General features: G+C 39.7%; 1 protein-coding gene across 1 annotated transcript in view; it reads left to right on the forward strand.

Annotated features, from left to right (window-relative positions):
* Positions 1–22,980, forward strand: part of ANO2 (anoctamin 2) — a 123,800-nt gene that overhangs the window by 79,890 nt on the left and 20,930 nt on the right. Inside the window, exons 15-19 of the mRNA XM_030263859.4 lie at positions 6,652–6,726; positions 12,599–12,800; positions 16,483–16,594; positions 17,755–17,812; positions 18,675–18,775. Of these exons, the coding sequence (XP_030119719.4) occupies positions 6,652–6,726; positions 12,599–12,800; positions 16,483–16,594; positions 17,755–17,812; positions 18,675–18,775 (548 nt within the window). The remainder of the gene's footprint in view (positions 1–6,651; positions 6,727–12,598; positions 12,801–16,482; positions 16,595–17,754; positions 17,813–18,674; positions 18,776–22,980) is intronic.

Consider the following 22,980-nt stretch of genomic DNA (forward strand, 5'->3'; position numbering starts at 1 on the left):
ATCATGCAAAGTAAAGTAGGCACATGTCTGGCTCAAAGTCTGTTATCCTCATGCTTGACTATATTTATTTAAGAGTTTTTTGAAGCCACATGTGGTATTTCATTACATTCTTTAAGACTTTTCTATTCTACATTAATAGATACATTAAAAAACAAAAGCTGAGCAGGTGACAGGGTATCCCTTCATGCCCTGAGCTGAATTTGTGACGTTCCAGTATCACCTTCTCTACTGTGGCAGGCCCGAGTACTGCTGTCAGTCAGGGGCTTTGGAAATCCCACCAGATGTATTTGTACAGCTGGCCCTTTGCCTTCTCAGGATCAGCCTCATCATGATTTATTAACCATCTACAAAGAGCACTGACAGATAATGAATATTTATGACTACAGATGTAATCCTATTGTTTGTGCAAATTACAGTGTTTTCCTGGTAATATTCTGAATGGCTTCAAGTTGACATAAATAATTCATGCTTGTAAAGCCATATGTTAAACTGTCATTGTAAAAGACTAAGTGCTGCCAGTTTTCACTTGAACCATATGTAAATATCAAGCACTTGATATTAAACAGTGATATAAAGTCTAAGCACCTAAATGCCACTCGCACAATAAAGATTGCAATATGCCACAGTGCATTGAGTGGCAGTGTCAAAAGAAGTTTAACTGCAGCAAAAGAACCTTTTTTATTCTTGAGTAAATTACAACATATTCATTTAACCAAGTCTGGCTTTACAGATTTAAATTTCAGTGAGAGCAGACCTCAGCCTTTGTTATTATTATTATTGTGTGAACGAAACAGCTTGAAATATTTCCACAAATCTACAGCAAGTCACTAGCTTTTATCAAGATACTTGTTGCATGCATGTGACATACATTTACATACATGTAATGAGTGTATATATATGTATATATATATATGTGTGTGTGTGTGTGTGTGAAATGCTGTGCAAAAGTCATAGAATCATGGAATAGCTTGGGTTGGAAGGCACCTTAAGACCAGAGACCACCCAGTTCCAAGCCCCTGCCATGGGCAGGGACACCTTCCACTATTCCAGGTTGCTCAGAGCCCCATCCAACCTGGCCTTGGACACTGCCAGGGATGGGGCAGCCACAGCTATTCCAAGACTTTTTATTTTTCATTAGGAATTTCAGAATGTAGTGTTAAGACTCATAAGGAGTAGAAAGCTCTTGGATTCACGGATTCTTCCCTCCATTCTGCCAGCGTTGCCACTGACAGAGATGAGGCTAGTATCCTCTTTCCTGCCAGGCCCATGGCTGGAAGCACAACCCTCACCCATCACATGAGATATTTCTGGTCCTGTGGGAGCCCTGTTATGTGGAAGGTCAAGTCAGTTGCCCATGTCAGGTCTGTAGCCTGTGGGAGATTTACTTCCAGCCCCATTACAGGGAGAAAAAATACAGCTGTGAGCTTGGCTGATGGTTCCCATTCTGAGGGAGTGGTCTCAGTCAGTTTACAAGCCAAGAGGTAGCCTGATCATAGTTCAGAAGAACCCACAGCCAAACCCCAGAATTCTGTCAGTAGATGCTCTTAACTGAAAAATTTGCAGCTAAATGCCAAGGCTGAAGGATGCAGATAGGCAAATTCAGCTTGAAAATAAACCATACATTTTCAACAGTTAAGGTAATTAGCAATTGGAATGATCTAATAAGGCTTGTAACTGACTGTTCATCACAGAAATGTTCAAGCTGTAATTAGAGGTTTTTAAAAAAAGAATTAGTTAAATCATATTTATTATCCTTATAGCAAAAATAATCTCAAGGAAGTTGTGTGGTTACAAAGGAGACTAAGACGGGGTGGTTAAAAATAACATTGCTTAGCCTTAAAATCCATTAATTTCCATGATCCCAATGTGTGCCTTGCACACACTTCTCAAAGCTCTCTATTCTGCATTGCATTCACAATTTAGATTTAGAGCGTGTCCACTAAGCTCCACTGAAAGCTAATGGTGTGTCTGTGCTACTCTGCATGTTTCAAGGACAGGAAAAAAATTTTAATTAGCGGTTTTGCAGTTCTTCATCTGTCTCCAAATGAACCTTGGCAGTTCGTTTTCCATGTGCAGTCCTGAGACAGAACATTGCTCACAAAACACAACCACATTTACTGTTAAAATGCCATTGCTGCTTGAATGAGAAGAATAGAAATGAAGTTCTCTTTTAATGGGTGGATTTTAAAACAAAAATGTTTTGTTTTGCTTCAGTGCGAGTCTGATAATAGAACTTCTAGATTCAGACAGGGATAGACATAGGCATTGCAGATGCTCAGCATGGCACCAGTTTTTTCTTTCCTCACAGAAGTCTGAGGGCTAATACAAGCTCTCAAAATGTTTGAGTCCCAAATACAGGCTGAAAGAATCCCATGAACTTGGCTGAATTTTCTTAATTGTAATGACCACTGTGGCCACTGCATGATCCCAGAAATACTGATGGTCCTTGATTGTACCTCTTTTTGTGTCATCACCTGGAATTGGTTGATATTCACAGCTGCCCATTCTGCAGGCCTTTTATGGCTCTGAAGGATCCTTTACTTCTAGTCTTAAACTTATTTCAAGGCCAAAGTAAAACTATAAGGACTCCTTATTTCAGAAACATCTCATTTTATGCCTCGTCCTGAACCTGCAGAGCACAGACAGTGCTTTAGGTGTCACACAAATACAAAAGAGCTGTATTTGATGCCACAATTCATATTTCTAGATGCTCATTTAGACAATGCAGCTTTTACACAAATTAAAGCTTTTTATTGAAGTAGAACTCTGCTAAGAAATGTGAAGTTATAAAAATGCCAGTTAGTTACTTGGAGCTTCCTAGAGATGAATTTCTGGATTTTGTGATTGGAAATATAATTTTGTAGTTTATTTTTGTTGCTAGCAGTGTAAGATCTTAGAGAGGAGTCCTAGGTTTTGTTCTTCTCTGAGCATCTTTTACTAAATTCCAGTCAAGTATCACAGCTCTGTGCAAGTCCAGTGAAGTCATTGGGATTGCCCAGGTGCAACCACAATGAAGACCCTGAATTTCAGCACTGGAGCTACAAAGCAGGATGGAGAAGAAAGAAAATCTCTGGTTGTACTCCCCAAGTGCAGGTTGAGCTGGCACTGCTGATGGTTAGAAACACCTGCTTGGAGGAGGTGTTGTCTTGAGGGAAAATATCCACTAATAACTGAAATAGCTGTGATCTGAGAAAAGTGGTTGTGGTTTGTGGAATAATTCACAGAGAAACATAGAACTGTTTTCAAAAGCTGCCTGGTACTGTCCAAGTTCAGGATACTTCCAGGTTTCCACAGCCCAGAGGCCCATCCACCTGAAGATGCAGAGCTGCATCTTTGCCATGTTAAGTAACTCATATGGAAATAAACATCCAGAAAAATTTAGAAGGGGTTTAATTTTATCTTATTTTTAAAATTTTTAAATTTCATATTCTATTTTTTGATAGGAAAAGAGCTGTTTCTCTTCAAGGAATACATTCCACACGTGATTAAACATTAAAACAGGAACACATCACTGCACACAGGCAAAAACCTGCTTTTTCCTCCACTAGAATTGCAAATCCATCATTGCATTAAAGGAAAACGAAAGTATGATTTTTAAAGTACATCTTCTAGTTTGCCTCTGGCACAAAACCAAACCATTTCTATGGTAAGGTTTTCTGTCTGCATATAAATATTCCCCTGTAACACAGTTTATCTCGGGGAATGTTCCTCAGTGTAACATATCTGTCACTGAGATTGTTCTGCAGATTATCCATTTCGTCTTGTTATGTCAATAAATACTTACAATTTTGGGCTGCTCCAGATAGAGGATCATCCATCCCAGCTCCTGGCCCTGCACAGGATCCCCCAACAATCCCACCCTGTGCAGGGCAGTGTTGTCCAAATGCTCCTGGAGCTCTGGCAGCCTTGGGGCTGTGACCATTCCCTAGGGAAATGGAAATTCCCTGTTTAGTGCCCAACCACCCTCTGGGGGAATAACCTTTTCCTGCTATCCACCCTAAACCTTCTCCGACTCAGCTTCATCCCATTTCCAGGGTCCAGAGATCCTGTCTCTGGTCACAAGAACAGAAGGCAGCTTTGCACTGCCTGGATGGACTGGGAGCTCTGGGATGGACGAGGATGAACTGGGAAAAACTGAGATGGACAAAGAGCCCTGGGAGGGACTAGGAGGTGCTGAAACTTCTGGGATAGACTAGGACAGACTGGGAGATCTGGTATACTGAGTTAAATTTCCAAATTTGTTTTTGGCAGTGTATGCTAAGCAGCTCAGTTTCTTCATCCAGTGTTGCCTTTATTCTCATGTTGGCTTAGCAACTCCTCACGTTGTTCAGAGCTCCCTTTGGCTGAGTGCTACAGTCAATGGCAAACTCATGGGAAAATAAGGTTCAAGGAACAAAATACATGGAAGAGGAGCTGAGAAGATGGCCTGCTGACCATCCTGGTGTAACCTCAGCTAGCAACCACTCATTCCTCAACAGCAGGATCAGGGGGAGAATGGGAAGGGTAAAAGGGAGAAAATCCCTGGTTTAGGTTGGATATTAGGAAAAAAAAATTCACTGAAAGAATAATAAAATACTGGAATTGTCTTCCTAGGGAGGTGGTGGAATCACCATCTCTGGATATGTTTAAAAAAAGACTGGAAGACTGGACTTGGCACTTGGTGCTATAGTCTAGTTGTGGTGTTAGGGCATAGGTTGGACTTGATGATCTTAGAGGTCTCTTCCAACCTCATTATTCTGTGATTCTGTGATTCTGTGATAAAGGCAGCTTTATAGCAAAACAAAACAAGGAATTAATTCCCTGCTTGCCGTGGTTGGCAGGTGTTCAACCATCCCCAGGAGAGCAGCGCTCCATCACATGCAACAGTTTCTCAGGAGGACAGACGTCATTACTCCAAACATCCCTCCCTTCCTCCTTCTTCCCCCCACTTTATACAGTGATCATGATGCCATAACGTTTGGAATGTGCCTTTGGTCAGTTGGAGTCACCTGTCCTGGCTGTGTCTCCTCTTGAATTCTTTCAGCAGTGTGGCAGCGGTGTAAGCTCTGCTTCACAATAATAAACCCATCTCTGTATTATCAGCCCTCTGTTCAGCACAAGTACAAAGCACAGCCCCACACCAGCCACAGCCCCATACAGCCCCTAGTGAAACTGTAAAATGTGGTGTCCTTCAGGACTTCTGGGAATATAATCCCTTAGAACTTCTTCTGTCCCGTAGAATTGCTGGGTGGTAACAGCCAAAATGCAATGAAATGCATGTGTGCATTCACAGGAATGCTTTTTCAAGTAGCCTTCCAGCTACGTGCTGGACTCTGTGTATGAACTGTAAAGAATATTTTTGTGGTCTGTACACTGGGCCAGATTCTTGGTGCTTCTGGTTGGGTCTGCTGTGTCCCAGTGCTGCCAGGATTGTCCTGAAGGAGATGAGGTCACCAGAGGGGCTGCTGAGTGACCCACAGTGTCTGGGCACCACCACCATGGCAATGGATGTGTAGGCAGGATTGTGTCCGAGTTTAATTCCACATCCCGGTTAGAAAATCCACAGCTGCATTTCTGCACTTAAATGCTGCAGTCCTAATTCTACTTTGGGAAAGCTTCTTACAAAGGCACAACGCTCCCAGATTTTTATGTTTATCCGTGGGCAATTGTGCCTTAGAAATGGTTTATAGGAAACCTTTGACCTGAGTTCTAATCTGATTTAAATTCATTTAAATTTAGAATCACTCTGGGCTAACTCCAGTGTAAGGGTAGTACTGGTCCATGGGGCAGCAGTGGCGCTTCACAGAAATACCAACAGCAGCTGGCTTTGTGTCCTTAGTTAATTTGATTATATAGTTTCAGTTTAACTTAAACAAAGCAGCGACCTTATTATTATTTTAAGAAACCTATTTTGAGAGGAGGGAATCGTATTTCTCACATAAATCCATCTTCAAATGTCTTCTTTAGATGTACATGCAGCTGGGGCTGGAGTTGAGTTTGTGTGAGGAGGGGAAAAGCGTACTGGATTTCACTGATCACAGTTGCTTTAAATTATGCAGGGAAGAGGGAGATGCTGTTTATGCATGAAAAAAACAAGGTTGGCAGCATGGATCAGAGAGGCCTTGCTTTTGTAGTTTCCCTATGCTATAAAACATGTACTGGGGGAAGGATTGGGGTATCTTGCCAAGAATTATGTGTGGGGTCACATTTGGTGCTTGTGACCACTAGAAAAAAAAAAAAAAATCTGTGTTCAATGGTAGCCAGCCTTCTTATCATGGTTTCTGTCTCAAGCACTATTCTGTAGTTTTACAATAAGCAATTAAAAATAAATGCTTGAAGCTTGCTTTGCTTAAATGTGAATTAAGGTAAATTTCAGGGATTTCTCCTGATACGAACTTTAGTGAGATTTGAATACATGTTTTCAAGTACTTAAATCAGAGTTGCATAGGATATTTTCTGAATTTTGCAGACATTTTCTACATGTCTTATTTACTCTTATTCTCCTTTATCTCAAATTAAAATCTACTTTAAAATAACAGTGTTCTAAATCACATAATATACTTCAAAATCACAGCAGAGGAATTGAGAATGGCTCTCAACAATAAATCCTATTCTAATGTTTCCTACTGTACAGTTTTGATACATCTGTTATTTTTATGTGTTTTGCTACAGAATGAAAAGGAGAAGCTGACGTGGACTGACCGCATGCCTGGATATGCAGCAAACTTTGGACTGATTCTATTTATGGTAACATAATTTGCATTTCTGCTCCTTTATTAGGGGTGAGAAACTTTGCCATGAGCATCTAGAAGGAAACCCTTGAATTGCTGTTTTCTAATACAGTAAAATCTGAAGGTAAGGTCAATTTTGGAGAAATACTAGGATGGTTCATGGAGCTCAATGCTTTCCTCCAGCTTTATTCTCTTTTTCCAAAGGCTGGTTGTGGAAGGTGTGATTTGCTGTAATGCCAGCAGTTCATTGCACAAATTCTGCCTCTCCCCCAGGGTTTCTGCTCCATCTCTGTTATCCAATGAAGGGATGACATTGATATTTAGCTGTCAGCACAGTAGTGCATATGTTGGTCACAGTGATGTTCAGAAAGGTTGAGCCTCTGAACAGGCGACATCCAGGTGAAATGAATCAGTTGCTGAGAAATATTTATCCAAGACACATTCAAGGATGGATTGTACAGTAGATCATGGTATACAGTAAGATCATGGTACACAGTCCTGCCATGGTACACAATCCTCCCTCTTGTTCCGTCATCCCCCACACCTAAATCAGGTGTGCAGGGCAGCCTGTAAAGTGGGGACACCATTGTCCTAAGGCAAAAGTCAAATTTCCAGAAAAAAACCCACATCATGAAGCTGCTGGACTTTGTAAACAGCAACAGGAAAGCCTGGCTAACAAACCCTAAATTAGATGGTAAAGGATCTCATTATCCCTCTGGTTACAGTAATTACTGTCTGAAAGCTGTTCATATGTACAGCCACTGTAAAATGGCAATGAAATTGGCCTGTTTACACCATTGCAGCATGAAACTAGGGAAAATCACCTGGGCCCTAAATTATTTTAAGATACCTAAGTGTATTTCTAATTTACTCACATTTGCATATACTGCACTAGATGTCCTGAGAAGATTTCATTTATTTTTCTGACAATCAAGTACTCACATTGAAGTTAATGTCTACACCCTTATAGATATGTTTATATATTTATGAAGATGTATGCATTGCATATTCAAAATATTCTCTTTACATTTTAGATGTGTCATAGATGCACGTACTTGTAGCATTTTGAGTGGGTTTACCATCCTGAGGCCATATCCACAATTTGCTTTTTAGACAGAGCCTCTCAAGTGGCATGAATCATGACTTCACTTAGAGCAGGCCACACTGAGTCTGACTAAGCACACAGCCCTGACTGAGCTTTTACAAGTCATTCTTTTGCAGACAAGGTGCTTATATGTGCTCTTGACTTTCACCACATGTTTAAATTTCCCCTAAGCATGAGCTTAAAGTGCTTTCCTGACTCACAGCCTAGGTATTACCCTCCCTGCTTACTGTAACATCTCAGAGAGATTTATAAAGGGTTATTACCTACAGTTTGAGAGATGTAAAATGCAGAGCTCCAATTCTTCAACTTCTGTTTGTGACTAGTGGAACTAGGCTGACTTGCACCATCTGGCAAAGTGGACACAATGATCTTATTTTTGCAATATTTTGAGCATTATTTATATGTAAGTACCTTCAGGAGACAACTTGCAAACCATGCATGAAATTCAAGCCAACTCTTGATGAGAGAGAGCACGCTCTGCTATCCTACATGGATATTGCAATCTGCTCTTTACTCTATGGGCTGTTTCCCTTTTTCCTGCTAGATTAGTTAAAGAGGAATTGGAAAGATCAGACCGAAGTTTTGTTGTCAGTCTGAGAAATAGAATTGTACTGAGAAACATTATTGGTCTTGTTAACCTCTATTATTATTATTCACACAAATTAATTTTTTTAACTGTAAGGCCTATGTACAAAATAAATAATAAAACCTTGAATTGACGTGTGTGTGCAGGGGTACAAGAGTCTGACACAGACCTGCACACAAGTGCATAGCAATTTCTAGTGCTGCAGAAGTGATTGTTGAGTTTTAATGCTACCTTTTCCAGGCCAAAAGGGTCTGGTGTTCCAAATCTATAGGTGTTTTCCATGAAGATTTCTATGTTGCTATGGGGTGATGCTGTTTTGTTCTGTCCCTTCTTCCAGAGCTTTACATCCCACACTTTCTCTGGTTATTCTTGAAGCTGGAAATGGTTTTCTTAGTGTAAAATCTTTCCTCTTTATTTCCCCCCTCCCCCCTTTATTTCCATACTTCTGTTGTGTACTTCATTTTTATGAATTCTCTTTCAAGAATTGTGTAATGGTCTTTTCTTTCTGGCTTTTTCTCTGTCTGTATAAAGCTAGGCATGCTGTTCATTTTTTTCAAAATGCAGGCTGAAAAAAAACATTGTGTTTGCTGCTCCTGTCCAGTCCTGTATCACCAAAAATTCCAAGGATTAATTCACACATGTTTGGATGCTTTAAAATCTGATCACAGTTCTTTTGTTGTACACAAAGTCTCACTGGACTGCAGAGGGGGCAGAAGATCCAAGTCTGATTTAAGCTATGCATTTTGCAGGGATTGTAGGACAGAAGTTCATAAGTCTTATTTTTGCAGAGTGAGATCGATGGTAGCAGAAGATCTGGGCTCAGCTGGGCATCTATAAGTTTTTCTTGAGTGTGATTAGCAATAACATGTCACAATTTAGAAGGCACATGTTGTGGCAGGGATTTCTGAGTTGGTGGTAAAAATGCTGGTAGTGTTGGAGGAGAGCAGGGTGGCATGGAGCAATGCATCACTGGGGCTTTTCTTTGTTTGGCTCAGTCAGAGGAAGGAAGAAAATCAATTTGTGTCATGGCAGAAGAGTTCAGCCTCTTCCACCCTATTCTCACTCACATGGTGTAATACTTGACTCTAGAATAGCCCTACTGGGGAGCCAGAGAACTATCTGGACATTAAATTGTTATCCTGCTTGGATGGAGGTAGCAGCCTAGCCCATGGGGTTTTATAACTTCCTTCTCAGATCTAGTTTGCTTTCCTGTTTGTCTTCATTCATACCAGGCTCAGTAGGTGACCTTTTCTGCAGCCAATTTTCACATCTGTTTCTAAACATTTCAGTCCTGGATGGACTAATTCAGCTATTCAGGGAAGAAACTGCCATAATGGGGGGGAAGGATGGCCAGAGGGAATGTTGGCAATGACAACAACCCCCAGAGTGGGCACCTGAACAAGTGGTGGCCTGCCCGATCAGGAATTTGGGCAGAAGAGGTATTTTCTGGAATGACAAATGCTGTGAAGATACAGGAACCATTCCCCCTCAGTGACTGTCTGGGGAGTGAGAACTGTGCTCACAGTAACTGTGCAGTCCTACAGGCCCTCCTCAATTTTCTCTTCTTGCTGGAAGCACAGATAATGAAGACTCCTAAAGGAGTGTTTTTCCATCTGTGTCTAAGCAGATGTTTAAAAACAGCTGAGCAACTGAGAGTTTCTGAAGCCCTGGTGCTTTTGCAAAGCAAATATTTTTGTTCTTTAAACAAATAAAATATTTTTTTCAGTTATTTTGTACACCTTGCTATGGCAATGCATGGATTGAAAAGGTTGCTACTCTCATCCTCCAGTAACATTCCTCAGGGCAAGGCATCCCTAAAATCCTTTGGTCAGCTTCAAGAGTTTGCTTCTGAGCTTTCATGATCAAAATCTCCTCTTTTTCTATTTAGTGTGGACTGTGTTTGACTCTTCTTCCTGTACTGTTAAGTTATCATTCCTAAGTGGGAATTTGTGATGGAGAGAGGTGTGTGTGGAGGGATCTCATCTGCTCCAGAATGAGGCATCCAATTGCTGATTTTCCTTGTCCACCGCCACAGTGAAAAAATTGCAAAGAAATCCACAGGGAAAAGATACAGGAAGAGAGTATCAGGCAGTTGATTAAGAAGGAGGAATTTGTGACTCAGATTAAGAAAAAGAAAGGAGCTTAAGGTGTCTGTAGAGGTGGAAGGTGAAGTAAATTAATACCAGGTGTTGCTGTTTTGTTTTCTTCCTTTGTTGGGATTTTTACTCTCTACTCTAGTGATTATAATGAGGAAACAAAGAAAAGTTATGTGTCCCTGCATCCCTTCTGTCACAGCAAGGTAGTTCAGCATGAATGTGATTTTTTTTGTCTGTTCTTTTGGTAGGTAATTAAAACAAAAAATAGATATAAACCCCAGAAATATTTCCTTGACACAATGAAAACCACAAAACCAAAGGAAATAATATTTAATATAATTTGAAAAGTTTTCATTTAAAATGTTTCAGGTTCAGGCTTTTATCATTCACCTACATTTCATTTAAAATTAATGAAACAGTTATTTAAAAAGTAAAATTAGATGTTTTACTAGGTCTAACTATTGCTATTTGCTGACAAAACATATTTGACAATTTCATTTGAAATGTCCAGGAGTTTCTCCAAATAATTAATTCTTAGCATGTTTACTAGTTCTTCATAAAAGCAAAATGTGCCCAGTTTTCACCTTCAACCTTTAATAATTTAACTCTGATTCTTGTTGTGGTTCTTTTGCAATAGTTCCTTTTTATGCAACAACTTTCCTTTGCATACAGGAATTCAATAAACTATTGCTGGATCATTAAAATAAATGGTTAAATTTCCTTAAACCCATATTTTGAATCTGGGCCCCTAGGCCCATTTTAATAATTGCAGTCGTCTAATCTTTCACATTGAGGTAGTCTCTTTCATCTGAGGATCTCAAGATGTTTTACCTAAAATAATGAATTCTTGCTAAAGGCAAAAATAAAGGGGAAAAATGTAGCTTCTCCCCTTTTTGTGCTGTGATGATGAAAATTTGCTATTTTTTATTATTGTTTTAATTATTTCTTTTTCTTTGTGGATTGGTTTAGATTTATTTTTTTTTTTTTTAACAGAATACCACAACCCTATGAAATTCAAATTCTTCTTGTGGGAACTTGACCTTAAGTAGAAAGGCTGACTTTCCTCCTCTCATGGGTGAAAGCCAGCTTACAAAGGATGCCAGGGATACCAAGTGATTTCTGGGACACAAATGTAAAGCGAAGCCCTAATAACTCTGCTTAGATCAGCCTTAAAGGAATAATAACAGGGGAAGCTTTTTATTTTTAAATTTGTAAGTTTGCACTTCTCCTTTGCACAGATGAAGCTGTTTGAGCCAGTGAAGCCCATTTACCTGACTGCACATAAATATAGGGCCTTCAGTTCAAGCCATCTAAATCTATTGCCAGATAAAAGACCTTGCTTAATTCCTGCTGAGCCCAAAGTGCCCAAATTTCACTGCATGAATGATGTGTGTAGCTTTAATCAGAACAGATATGCCCATCTGCAGGAATCCATGGAATTGGTATAAAAGAATCACAGATTGGTTTGGGTTGAAAGGGACATTAAAGGTTATCTATTTCTAACTCCCTGCCAGGAGCAGGGATGCCACTCACTGGATTAGGACACTCAGGTCCCATCCAGCCTGGCCTTGGTCTCTTCCAGAGATGGGGCAGCCACAGCTTCTCTGGGCAACCTATGCAAGGGCCTCTCCACCCTCACAGAGAAGAATTTCTCCCTAATATATAACAAAAATCTCTTTTGGTTTAAAACCATCCTCCCTTTTCCTACCACTACCTTCCCATGTGAAAATTCACTTTCCCTCTTTTTAATAAGCCTCCCTTAGATACTGAAAAGTGGTATAAGATCTCCCTGGAGCCTTCTCTTTTCCAGGCTGGACAATCCCAACTTTCTCAGGCTGTCTTCACAGGAGAGGTGCTGTGAGGCATCCAGCCCTCTGAGGATCTTGTGTCACTTGAATTGTTATGCCACTTTGGAGCCGTGCATCCATTTCCTAATTTCTTATTTACGTCCCTGTTTGTTGGAGAGCCTTTTAATTCCATCATCTGCACGTTGTCACCTCGCACAAAGAAACAACGATGCCAATTCATGGAACATACCCAACCTCCCATCCACAGCTTCTGTTTCCAAGCTGAACTACTCTGTGTGTTCATGTGTTTGCAGATCCTGCTGGCGTTTTCAGCAGTGTTTGGTGTCATTGTGTACCGAATCACCACGGCAGCAGCCTTGTCCTTCAGCGCAAACGAGACAACCAGGTCCAACGTTCGAGTCACCGTCACTGCCACTGCTGTCGTCATTAACCTCGTGGTGGTCCTCATCCTCGATGAAATTTATGGAGCTGTGGCCAAATGGCTGACAGAAATTGGTAAAACTGCCTCGCCACATTCCTCATTAATCCATGTATTGACACCAGGGGGTGTAAGGAGGGTCCAGGAGGAGAATTTCCTCCTGGACAGGGTCAGTGGAAACATTCAGGCCGGTGAAGGTTCCTCTTGAAGCTAAGAGCTGCAGAAAGTCAGTGGGTTGCTTAAAAAAGTGTTGGTGGCTCTCACAAAGTTACACTGATGTTGTTTCCCTGATGAAAGTTTTAACCATTTCCTTACTGCTCAAATTATTTTTTTGTTCCATTTTAGGGACATGTCTGGGCTGGACTTTTTATTAATGGTTTGTACTGCAGTTAGTGGTTGGACTTTAAGAATTTATCTTAAACATCAAAATATTGTTGCAAGCCTGGCTATTTTTTTTTTTTTTTTGAAGGGAAGTCATTCCTTTGACTCCTATAGAGGTTTAGGCCTAAAGTATTGATTTGTTATATACATTTGGTTAAAGATGTTTACTAATAGGGGTTTAGGCTGGGGTTTTGTTTTATTATATAAATTAGACCAAGAATGTTGACTGATGGTGCCTTTACATGAGATTACTTTTAAGACTTCTGTTTCTTCTCAATTTCTCAAAACACTTTTAACATCACAAATGAAAACATCTCTTTCAGTCCTATTTTTGGAAGAACATTACAAACTGCAGTTTTGCAGTTGTTAGAGGTCCAATCTTAAATTTTGGAATTATGGTCCTATTAGTTTAAATTAAATTCCTAAAGTATTTGAAAGAAATGAAGACAAAGCAATTAATTTTCCTAGATTGCTTTAGGGGGTTCATTTTTTTGTTTATTTCTGTCTTGCACTGGGCTTTGGGCGGGTTATAACAGGGTTACACAGATGCCACTCTGTTCTAGTGGCATAAATGAGCTCAGGCCCACTGTTCAGAACAAAACTGTACCCAGATTTTTAGCTTTCATGTAAGTGACAGGCTGCTAACTGTGTATGACCTGATCAATTCTGTTCACTGCACCTGCCCAGTCAAGAAAGGGCACAAATGTTAAGGAATGACACAGCTGTGTGGAAAGAGTAGGAAAATACGAAGATGAGACTTCCCTGGGAGCTGGGAAGTGCCAGGTACTGCCATGGCCTCTTTTTGGGAAGTACAGAAGGAAAATCTCTCCCTTTGAAATGTGCACCAAGCTGGACTGTAAAATAAACAACAATTACTTACTTGCTGATTATTGCCCTCCTGTCACTTTGCATCTAGTTCTAATCCTGTCTTTATTAGGGCAGTATTCCTAATCAACCATCAGATGTTTTGTTTAAGAAGGATCCAGTCAGAATAATCTCTAATGCTACAAATTACATGAGTTAGAAAGTTCACTCAGGCAGCTTTCTCCTGCACTAGGCTCAGATGCCAAATGCAATCAAAATGTTTTAAAAAATTACAATTCATGCATGCTGATAAATGTTGCTTAACTTGTGAACTCTCCTTTTGCTGAGAGAAGAAAAACATTCCCAATTCTCATTTCACACTGCACTTAATCCACAAGCTGAAGAGCACACTTGTTGGGCTGAAGGAGTAGCTCTTGACAGCATAAGTTTCTATTCCTGCCCCAAGTACACTTGAATCTCTGTTCAGGTGAAAAATTACATCTGTAAGCACAAGAATAGCACTGATAGTGTTAATCAATCATGGGATCAGAGTCAAGCATGTGCCTCAATACCTCCTCAGTCAGGAGGGAAAGAGTAGGAGTTTTGTTGTTACCAATACCTGCGGGCCCAGCAGAGTGGGGCACTGGTGCCCCTTTGTCACAGATGAGACCAGCCAAAGTGCAGATGGTATCCTGCTATTCCCAGGAAGAATCATCTTCAGTATTCAAGTGGTGCCAGACAAGATTTACAGCTCACTTGTGGCTCAGAACCACAGAATGGTTTGGGTTGGGAGGGACCTTAAAGCTCACCTCATTCCAAGCCCCTGCCATGGGCAGGGACACCTTCCACTATCCCAGGTTGGTCTGAGTTGCTCCACATCCAACCTGGCCTTGGAAACTTCCAGGGATGGGGCAGCCACAGCTGCTCTGGGAAACCTGTGCCAGGGCCTCAGCACCCTCAACCCTTCCTTGAGGCCAAGGAAGAACCACTGAAATGGGGGCAAAATCAAAAATACTCCTGTTTGTCCCTTGCAAAGGCAGCAGCTCCTTCAGAGAGCTAAGGCCCATTCCACCCTTAGCTCAACTCATCCTCCACCTGCAAAGTTCCAGCTGCCTAGTTTTGGCATAACAACCCACCACTGAGTGTTTCGTTTTTTGGGGATGAGGGAATTTTTCTCTGTTACTAACACACCTATTCTGGCTGAACGCATTTCTCATGCAGCACACCCGAGGAGCTGAGGAGAAATTCTACACATGCCCCTAAAGCTATGCTATAGGATGTCTGAGGCAGCCTCTGGGACCATATATGGTGTGCAAATGTTCATCCAGAGGCTGAGCTCATCCATGGGGGTGGTTCTCTGTAAGGCAGGGTTTAGGATTTTTCTCCCTCAAATGAAAAGTTACACTGCTGTTATGTGATATTCCTGCTGCCCTGTGTTTTTCTCTTACAGACCTATTCAGGCTGTGGGATCACCTACAAATTGTTTGAATGTTTAATTAAGCTTTTTTATACTTATACATGGATTATGCCTTAGGGCTCATTAGGTTGTGCACTGATCTTTTATGAAAATGGGGTTTAAAGTATCACCAAGAAAGTCAGGCAGTGAGGGTTTATTAGGCTTTTTGTTCCTTTAGTGCTAAAATAATCATGCAGCTTTTCTAAGAAGAAACACCCCAAAACAACAGCAAAGCAAACAGAACACACAAACTGTGCCTGAAACAAAACTGTCCAAGTGCAGCAGTATTTTTAATGTGGTCCTTAAGCCAGAGCTCTGGATCTCCTTATTATTCCACACTTTCTCTGTGCCTCAGAAGTTCAGCCAAGAATGATAAATTTAATCATAAACTGATCTTCTCTCACATTAGATACAGCTAAGGATGAGGAGAGAAACACAAAGGTTTCACCCATATAAAATCTTGAAAAAAGGATCCTACCATCAGTTTGAAAATCCTCTTATACCTGTGCTTTCTGCTGCCATAAAATTTCCACAGAAATTGAAAATAAATCTGGGAACAGAGTAGTGAATACTGAAAATATTTAAGCCAAGAAATCTTGAAATACAGAATATATATAGTGAATTGTAAACAAAAAATGTGCCTTTATTTTGCACTTAATTAATTTTATGCCTTATTCAAAAGTATTTAGTCTTGTATTTACCATGAAACATAACAATCTCACCACAGAAAAGAAGGTTTGTGGACTACAAGTTAAGGATGCTTTTAAGGTGTTTTTTTTTTTTTCTGGTTGAAAGTCTTTGTACTTTGCTTTCAGCATTCCTCAATTGAGAATACGAATGTTATGTTATTTTAGTTGTGTAACAGATATACTAATGTATATCAATATCCATATATACAGCAGAGTAATTTATACTGCTTTTGCTTTGTGGAATGGAATATCTCTGGAAATCAGGACTCAGGGACAGAGTTCCAATTAGGGACAATTAGGGGTACAAAAGAAAAATTAATATAAGCCCAAAGTTTAAAGTTTGGGAATTTTTGTACATGTTTGGGGATTCAGGGATTTTTATATTACTTACTGATTCAGTTTTCTGGTTTGCTTTTTTTTTTCTCCCAGAAATACCAAAAACAGAGAAAATTTTTGAGGAAAGACTGATTTTGAAGGCATTCCTACTGAAGTTTGTGAATTCTTATGCATCAATTTTTTATGTTGCCTTTTTTAAAGGAAGGTAGGATAAATATCCTTTACATATATATATATTTCTGTATATGCATGTTTATATATGTGTCTATATTAGTGGATCTGTGCATAAAAATGGGCACAAAGGCCTGAGACTGGTCATCTTTGCCAGCTCTTAAAAAATATCTTTGACAAGGTTATCTAAAGTTGATAATTCATTTTGCTTTTTTAAAAAAGTGTAGTTTTTATAATGAATGGCTGTGCTTACAGGCTTTATCTTCCCACAGTTTAGCAATTTTTCCTTGAAGCATCATTTAGCAAAGAAAGGTCTTCCTGTTTCATTTAAAATTATGGAGCTTTTTTTCCCTATTACTTTCACATTATTTTGCATTATTCTTGCGTATCAAATTAAGAAATAGCTACAGTCAACTGGCAAATGAAGTGATTGAACAAAAAGCTAATTCAGCTGTCCTCCTAAATAAGTGTGACTTCCTATGGGCTCAGAAACCTTTTCTTTTGGGATCCAGTCATCTACATGCTTTTGAATGGGAAACTTAAAATGATTCTTTGCTAAAACTTTGGCAAAAAAAATGTTTAAATCATCCTCTGGATTCTGTTTCCTACCATTTTACTCTTCCTTTTTGGGAGTTGTAAAATTTGTTAATCTCTGCTCTTCACTAATCCTATCCAGCACCTTTCATTTGAGGATTAATGATGCATTTGCCCAGGAGTTGCAAATATTGTAAGGCACCAAAGAAAAAAAGTCACCAAATTCTCTCTTTTTTTAACCATCTTTTTGTATTGTATGGTTTGAATATAGTCAATATCATTGCTTCTCCTGGTGTAGCCAGAAGAGTCTTGGTTGTATATAGACTTGTAAATAATTCCATCCAGGGCCTTATTCACATGTAAGAGAATGTGAATTAGGATATGTGTCCCCTGGTTTATTTGCCATCTCTAATCAAGTGAAGGGTTTTAGCACTGGAAAATATTTTATTAAAATTATTTTGTCCAGATATAGTAGCAAACTATTTGTACAGGCCTATTTCTTTGAAATAATTGAAGGTGGATAGATCCTGAGCCCTTGTAAAGTCATGTTTAGGAAGCAACTTCTAAAATATTTTGACTAATACAAATGAACAGTCATGGTGTCAAAATTAGCTTATTTTTCTGGTTTTATACTAGTTTATATATTATTATTGCTTTCAGGTTTGTTGGCCGTCCTGGTCGTTATGTGTATGTGTTTGAAGGTTATAGGATGGAAGAGGTAAGTACATTTGAAATTCAAATTACAGATAAAATCCTTTACACAAAGAAATCTGTGTACAGTGTTCAGTGGACTACAGACAACAGAGGAAAAATAGAAAACACGTGTTAAAACAAGAGGTCAAATCTTCAACTTGAATAGGCAAAACTCAGAGTTTCCATCTAAGGCAACTTTATATTATTTCTTCTGCAGTTTTGACTATTCCATGGTTTTTCTTAGGTGAAGCTTCCCCATTTCTGTGCTTTACAGCTGGGCACTAAGGCACAAACATTCCATTATTTGGTTGAGGCCCTTGGGAAGTGTGACTCTGGCTTCCCATTCTGCAGATTGCTGGAAGCTTGGCGATTTTAAATAGCTTAAAAACCTGGAGCCATCTTGTGCTCAACCTATAAACCTTATTTTTTTTTTTTTTTTTAATCCCCTCATGAAGGGGATTGCTGTGGGTATTCCCTTGAAAGCTGAGGGATGTACTCAAGGTTTGACAATAAAGCTGACATAAAAGTCTCTCAAAGATTGAAGGTTTTCTTTCCCCCTTGGGAGAGATCAGCTTGGAAGAGTATTGGTGATCCTGCATTATGTTTATTACATTGATTATATAGTAAATATTTTTAAAGGAAAATAGGAGCCTCAGGGCACCATGAGTTGTTTCAGAGCTCTGCATATTTTCCATAATGCAGTTTTATGAGTGGAGATGAAATACCTTGTCAAACACAGATTTGAAGTAATCTATGAGCTCTGTGTTCCCACAAAAATTGGTGGTAGGGACAGTGGGCACATGGAGACACTAGGAACTTTCCCAAGTGGGTAATTTTAGATTAATTATCTTAATCCCTTCACACTCTCTGGTTTTGTTTATTTTCAGTGTGCTCCAGGAGGGTGTCTGATGGAACTCTGCATTCAGCTGAGCATCATCATGCTTGGAAAGCAACTGATTCAAAACAATCTCTTTGAAATTGGAATCCCGTATGTATTCTGGCCTTTTCCATTATGTGTTATTCCTATGGCACAGTAAATCAAAGCCTTGATCCTTATTCAGCTAAATGGGACTTTTGCCACTGCCTTCAGTGGGTTCTAATTGAATGTGATGATAAATCACATTTTCTGTTGTGGTGAAATGATCTGGTTGTATTTTATGTTGAATAATTGGCTATATCTTCACTAAATGGCTTAAAGAAAAAGATGGAATATATGAAATAATTGATTTAAATTAATTTTAGAAACAAGGGAAAACAGGCGAAGTATGATAGATCTCTTGGGAATTTTCAGAGAAGCTTTCAGGACAGCAGCATTGAATACAAATTATCCACAAAGTGGAGGGGAGATAGCATGAGGGAGAGCAATAGCCCACAAAAGATGTTAAAATCTATTACTGGATCTATGACTATTTTATGGGTTTGGGGATGAAATCCACACGTTGCCAAGGTGCCTTTATGTCATTCTGGGATGATACAGCAGCAGAGACACTGACAGCTCAGTGCCTTTCTGCCATGGACTGTCTCAGTGCTCAGCTCCCTGCTCCAAATACAGCAGGAAAACTCTCCCTGTCTCTCACCAGTGCCAAGGGGATCTTCAGGCACTGGGAATTCACTGAGAAAGTCCTGCTCCTGCCTCTTGGGAGGTTTGCTTCGTGGTGGCAGTGGCCTGTGAAATGTTGGAGATGAAGAGTCTGGTTTGGACATCTCAGCTCCACTGAAATGAGGCAGAATCTTCCAGCTGTGCTGTCAGCAGCTTTTAGGTCACATCCGTAAAGGCTGTGGTGATAGTAACTAGAAATCAAGAGGAATGATTCTTAAAATATATTAAATATATTTCAAATGAGCCCTTTTCTTCCCTTTTCTCAGCAAGAACATTTTTTTTTCTTGCAAGGAATTTAAATAGAGAAAGAAAAAAAAATCCCAAACAAATCAGATGTAGATTATGGATTGTTTCATTATTCTTGTGTCAAAGTTCAATAGGGAGGCCTGTTTTCTGTCTGCATCTCATTGAATTTACATTTTATTTTGAGAAAAGGGTGGTAAATCATTCCCAAAATATCTGACATGTTGAAGGCTTAAAGCTTTCTCAGTGTAAACCTGCTGTAATTTGTTTCTTGTCTTCCAAAAACTTACTGCTACTGGACTTTTTTAATGGGAATTTTATGATGTTACAAATACTGTATTTATTATTTTTGACTCATGAAAGCATGGGCTGATCCAGTCCAAACAGAAAGTCATGTCCAATTATTTTTCATTTCCCTCCCTTTGGTGCAAGAATGCAATAATTTAATCTCATTTTTCTCCCTCAGATCTGCTCCCCCACTCTTCATTTAACAAACTGTGGTGGCCTCAATATTTAAAACTGTTTAAAAACAATAATCTTTTCATCCTCCCCTTCCTAGATAAATACTTCTTTTCAGTCACAATGTTACCTTGTCATCTTGGAGTAAACATATCTGCTTTTCCTTTGCTTGTCTGCCTTCCCAAGAAAATGGTGTGTGTGTCTGTAAGGCTCGGCCCTTCTCCCTGGACCTGTTTGCACCAGAAGAATCACTGAGCACTCAATTAAATCAGAATTAGCCTCCTATTCCTGCATGGACCACTGTACTGGTTTGGGCTGGTTCCTCAAGGGTACCAGCAGCTGCATTTTTCATCCCCCCCTTGCCTTGTGCCTCTTTAGAGAGTTGGGGTGAATAACACAGATTCTTCCATTGGCTCCCTGTGTTTTCACTGTGGGCAGAGTCCAGGTGCTGCCACCAACCTTCTCCATGTGAAGAGATAGAAGGGGATATCATAAATGGTGATTTGGTCCTAAGAATCTGGTGCTGTCCTCCACACATCTGTAACATGGAAGCACCTCTCTGCTGAGTTATCTGATGGCACTCATCAAAAACATTTTCTTCCTCACTGAAATCTTAGGATTTCAAGTATGTTTTCTTTTTTTTTTTTTTTTTTTTTCAGAAAATCTTTCAATTTCATTCATCACAAAACCCAAGGTGTTTTAGTTGATGTGCAGAAATCACAAATCCCATTTTCTTCTCTTTCTCCTCAAAAAATGATGATGATAGAGTAAGTTGGCAAGCAACAGTCGTCCTTTATGTTCCTAGAACCCCAAAATGGAAAGAATTGGAAAACATCTTTCCATGTCTTCATTCTGCTTTATCCATGATCAGTCCTGGCTGAGGAGGAAAACTTCAGATGGCAGCCCTGCATTTTTTGGGGACACATCCTTGCTTTTCCTTCAGTGTTTCTGTAGAAACTGCTGCCACAGCTATGATAGATGTAATTGCTGGTCTTCTAAACCTTGTGTGATTTCTTTTTTTAATTTCTGCATCCAGCAGTAGCAAACCAGCTAGGTAAATTCAACATGATTTGAATGATAAAATTATAGAAAACTAAACCCTCTTGAACTGAAATGTGTGTTCTGTGGGTCTGGAATTCACAAGTTTAACAGATGTAAATATGCCAAAGTTCACTCAGATGTGTCACATACCATCATTCTTTTACTGTTGCCACAGGAATTGACCCTAAAAGGCTGCAGGGCTTGAAAGCCTTAACCCAGAGTTCTTTTAAGACCCTTTTTATTCAGTCCTGTTTTTTTCTGAACTTATTGAAAAAACCCTATCCATGTGGTTATTTTATTACTCTCTGTCTTTGACCTTGGTGCTAAACCCTTAGGGTGAAATCCTGGCCCTATTGAAGCAAACAGCAAGACTATTGAATTTAGTGAGGCCATGGTTGTAGCCCTTCTTATTCAGCATCAATTTCCATCACTTCCTTCAAAATATACTTAAATATGCTAGATGAGAATACCAAGAGTTAATAAAATCCATTTAACGACATCCCTTTGTAGTTGTTATCTCTTATGTTGTTTTTCACCTCTACTAAATTATTCTTAATTAAAGGTTTGGGTGATGACTTTTTGCCTTTTTTTTTTTTTCCCTGTTTTTTATTGTTTTCCTCTGATTGAGAAATCAATAAACCCCAAACATAACTAAAACTCTTGTAGAATCCAGGATATCTGAGTGTGCCAAGGAAGCATGGCTGTACCAAAAATGTGTGGGAGAACAAGAAATTTACTTTTGTTCTTCCCCTGACTCCTTCTTGTGCCCGTGAATGTGAGAAGGTGTTTCTTTATGTGAACAGATTGTAGGAATATGACTGAAGGAAGGCCTGGATCTTCAGTGTTCCTTCCCAAAAGCAGGAAAGAAAAATTACACGCAAGGACAAAAGAGTCTGGGTCACTGCTCTTCCTTTTGTCCAGATACAAGTTCTCCAGCTACTCAACCTAACAATCTTTTTTGTTTAGCTTTCTCTCTGCAATTTTTTTCCATTATCCTAGAGATCAAGAAGCATAAACTGGAAGAAGAGTCTTAAAAAACCCACATGTTAGAAATAATCATCTGCTCCTGGCAGCTGGATTCTAGGGGCTTTCTGCCTTTTCATGTAAAACCTCCACATGCATCTCTGTTCTAGCAAGTATTCATAGAATCATGGAATCATAGCATGCTTTGGTCTGGAAGGAACCTTAAAGACCTCACAATTCCAAGCCGTGGGCAGGGACACCTTCCACTATCCCAGGTTGCTCAGAGCCCCATCTGAGGGGGCTCTGCCAGGATGGGGCAGCCACAGCTTCTCTGGGCACCCTGTGCCAGGGCCTCTCCACCCTCAGAGAAAGGAATTTCTTCCCAATATCCCATGTAAGCCTCCTCTCTGTCAGTGTGAAGCCATTCCCTCTTTGCCTGCACTCCATCCCTTGTCAATAGTCTCTCTCTCTCTTTCCCATATGTGGCAAGCACATTTCTTTCCCTCTCAGGATTTTTCATAGAGGTGCACACAGAGAAATGAAAGAGAAAACAATTTCTATTTCTGCTCCTTGTTTTTCCCATGTGGAATGTGTTTGGAGAATTGTTTACCTGGAGTGAGTGCTTGATTGGATTCAGGTGAGGATTGTTTGAGCCTGATGGCCAATCCAACCCACCTGGGGCTGGACTCTCAGAGAGGGTCATGAGTTGTGAGAGAGAGAAAGTGATATGTAGTTTTAGTATCCTCCTTTTATATAGTATATTAATGTATTTTAGCATAGTTATAATAAAGAACTAATTCAGCCTTCTGAATTGGGTCAGACATGGTCATTTCTTCCCATTGGGTTCGCTTGCATTTACAATAACCATAGGTTCCCTTCAGGCATTG

This window comes from Taeniopygia guttata, chromosome 1A (assembly GCF_048771995.1).
Source record: "Taeniopygia guttata chromosome 1A, bTaeGut7.mat, whole genome shotgun sequence".
Classification (NCBI taxonomy): Eukaryota; Metazoa; Chordata; class Aves; order Passeriformes; family Estrildidae; genus Taeniopygia; species Taeniopygia guttata.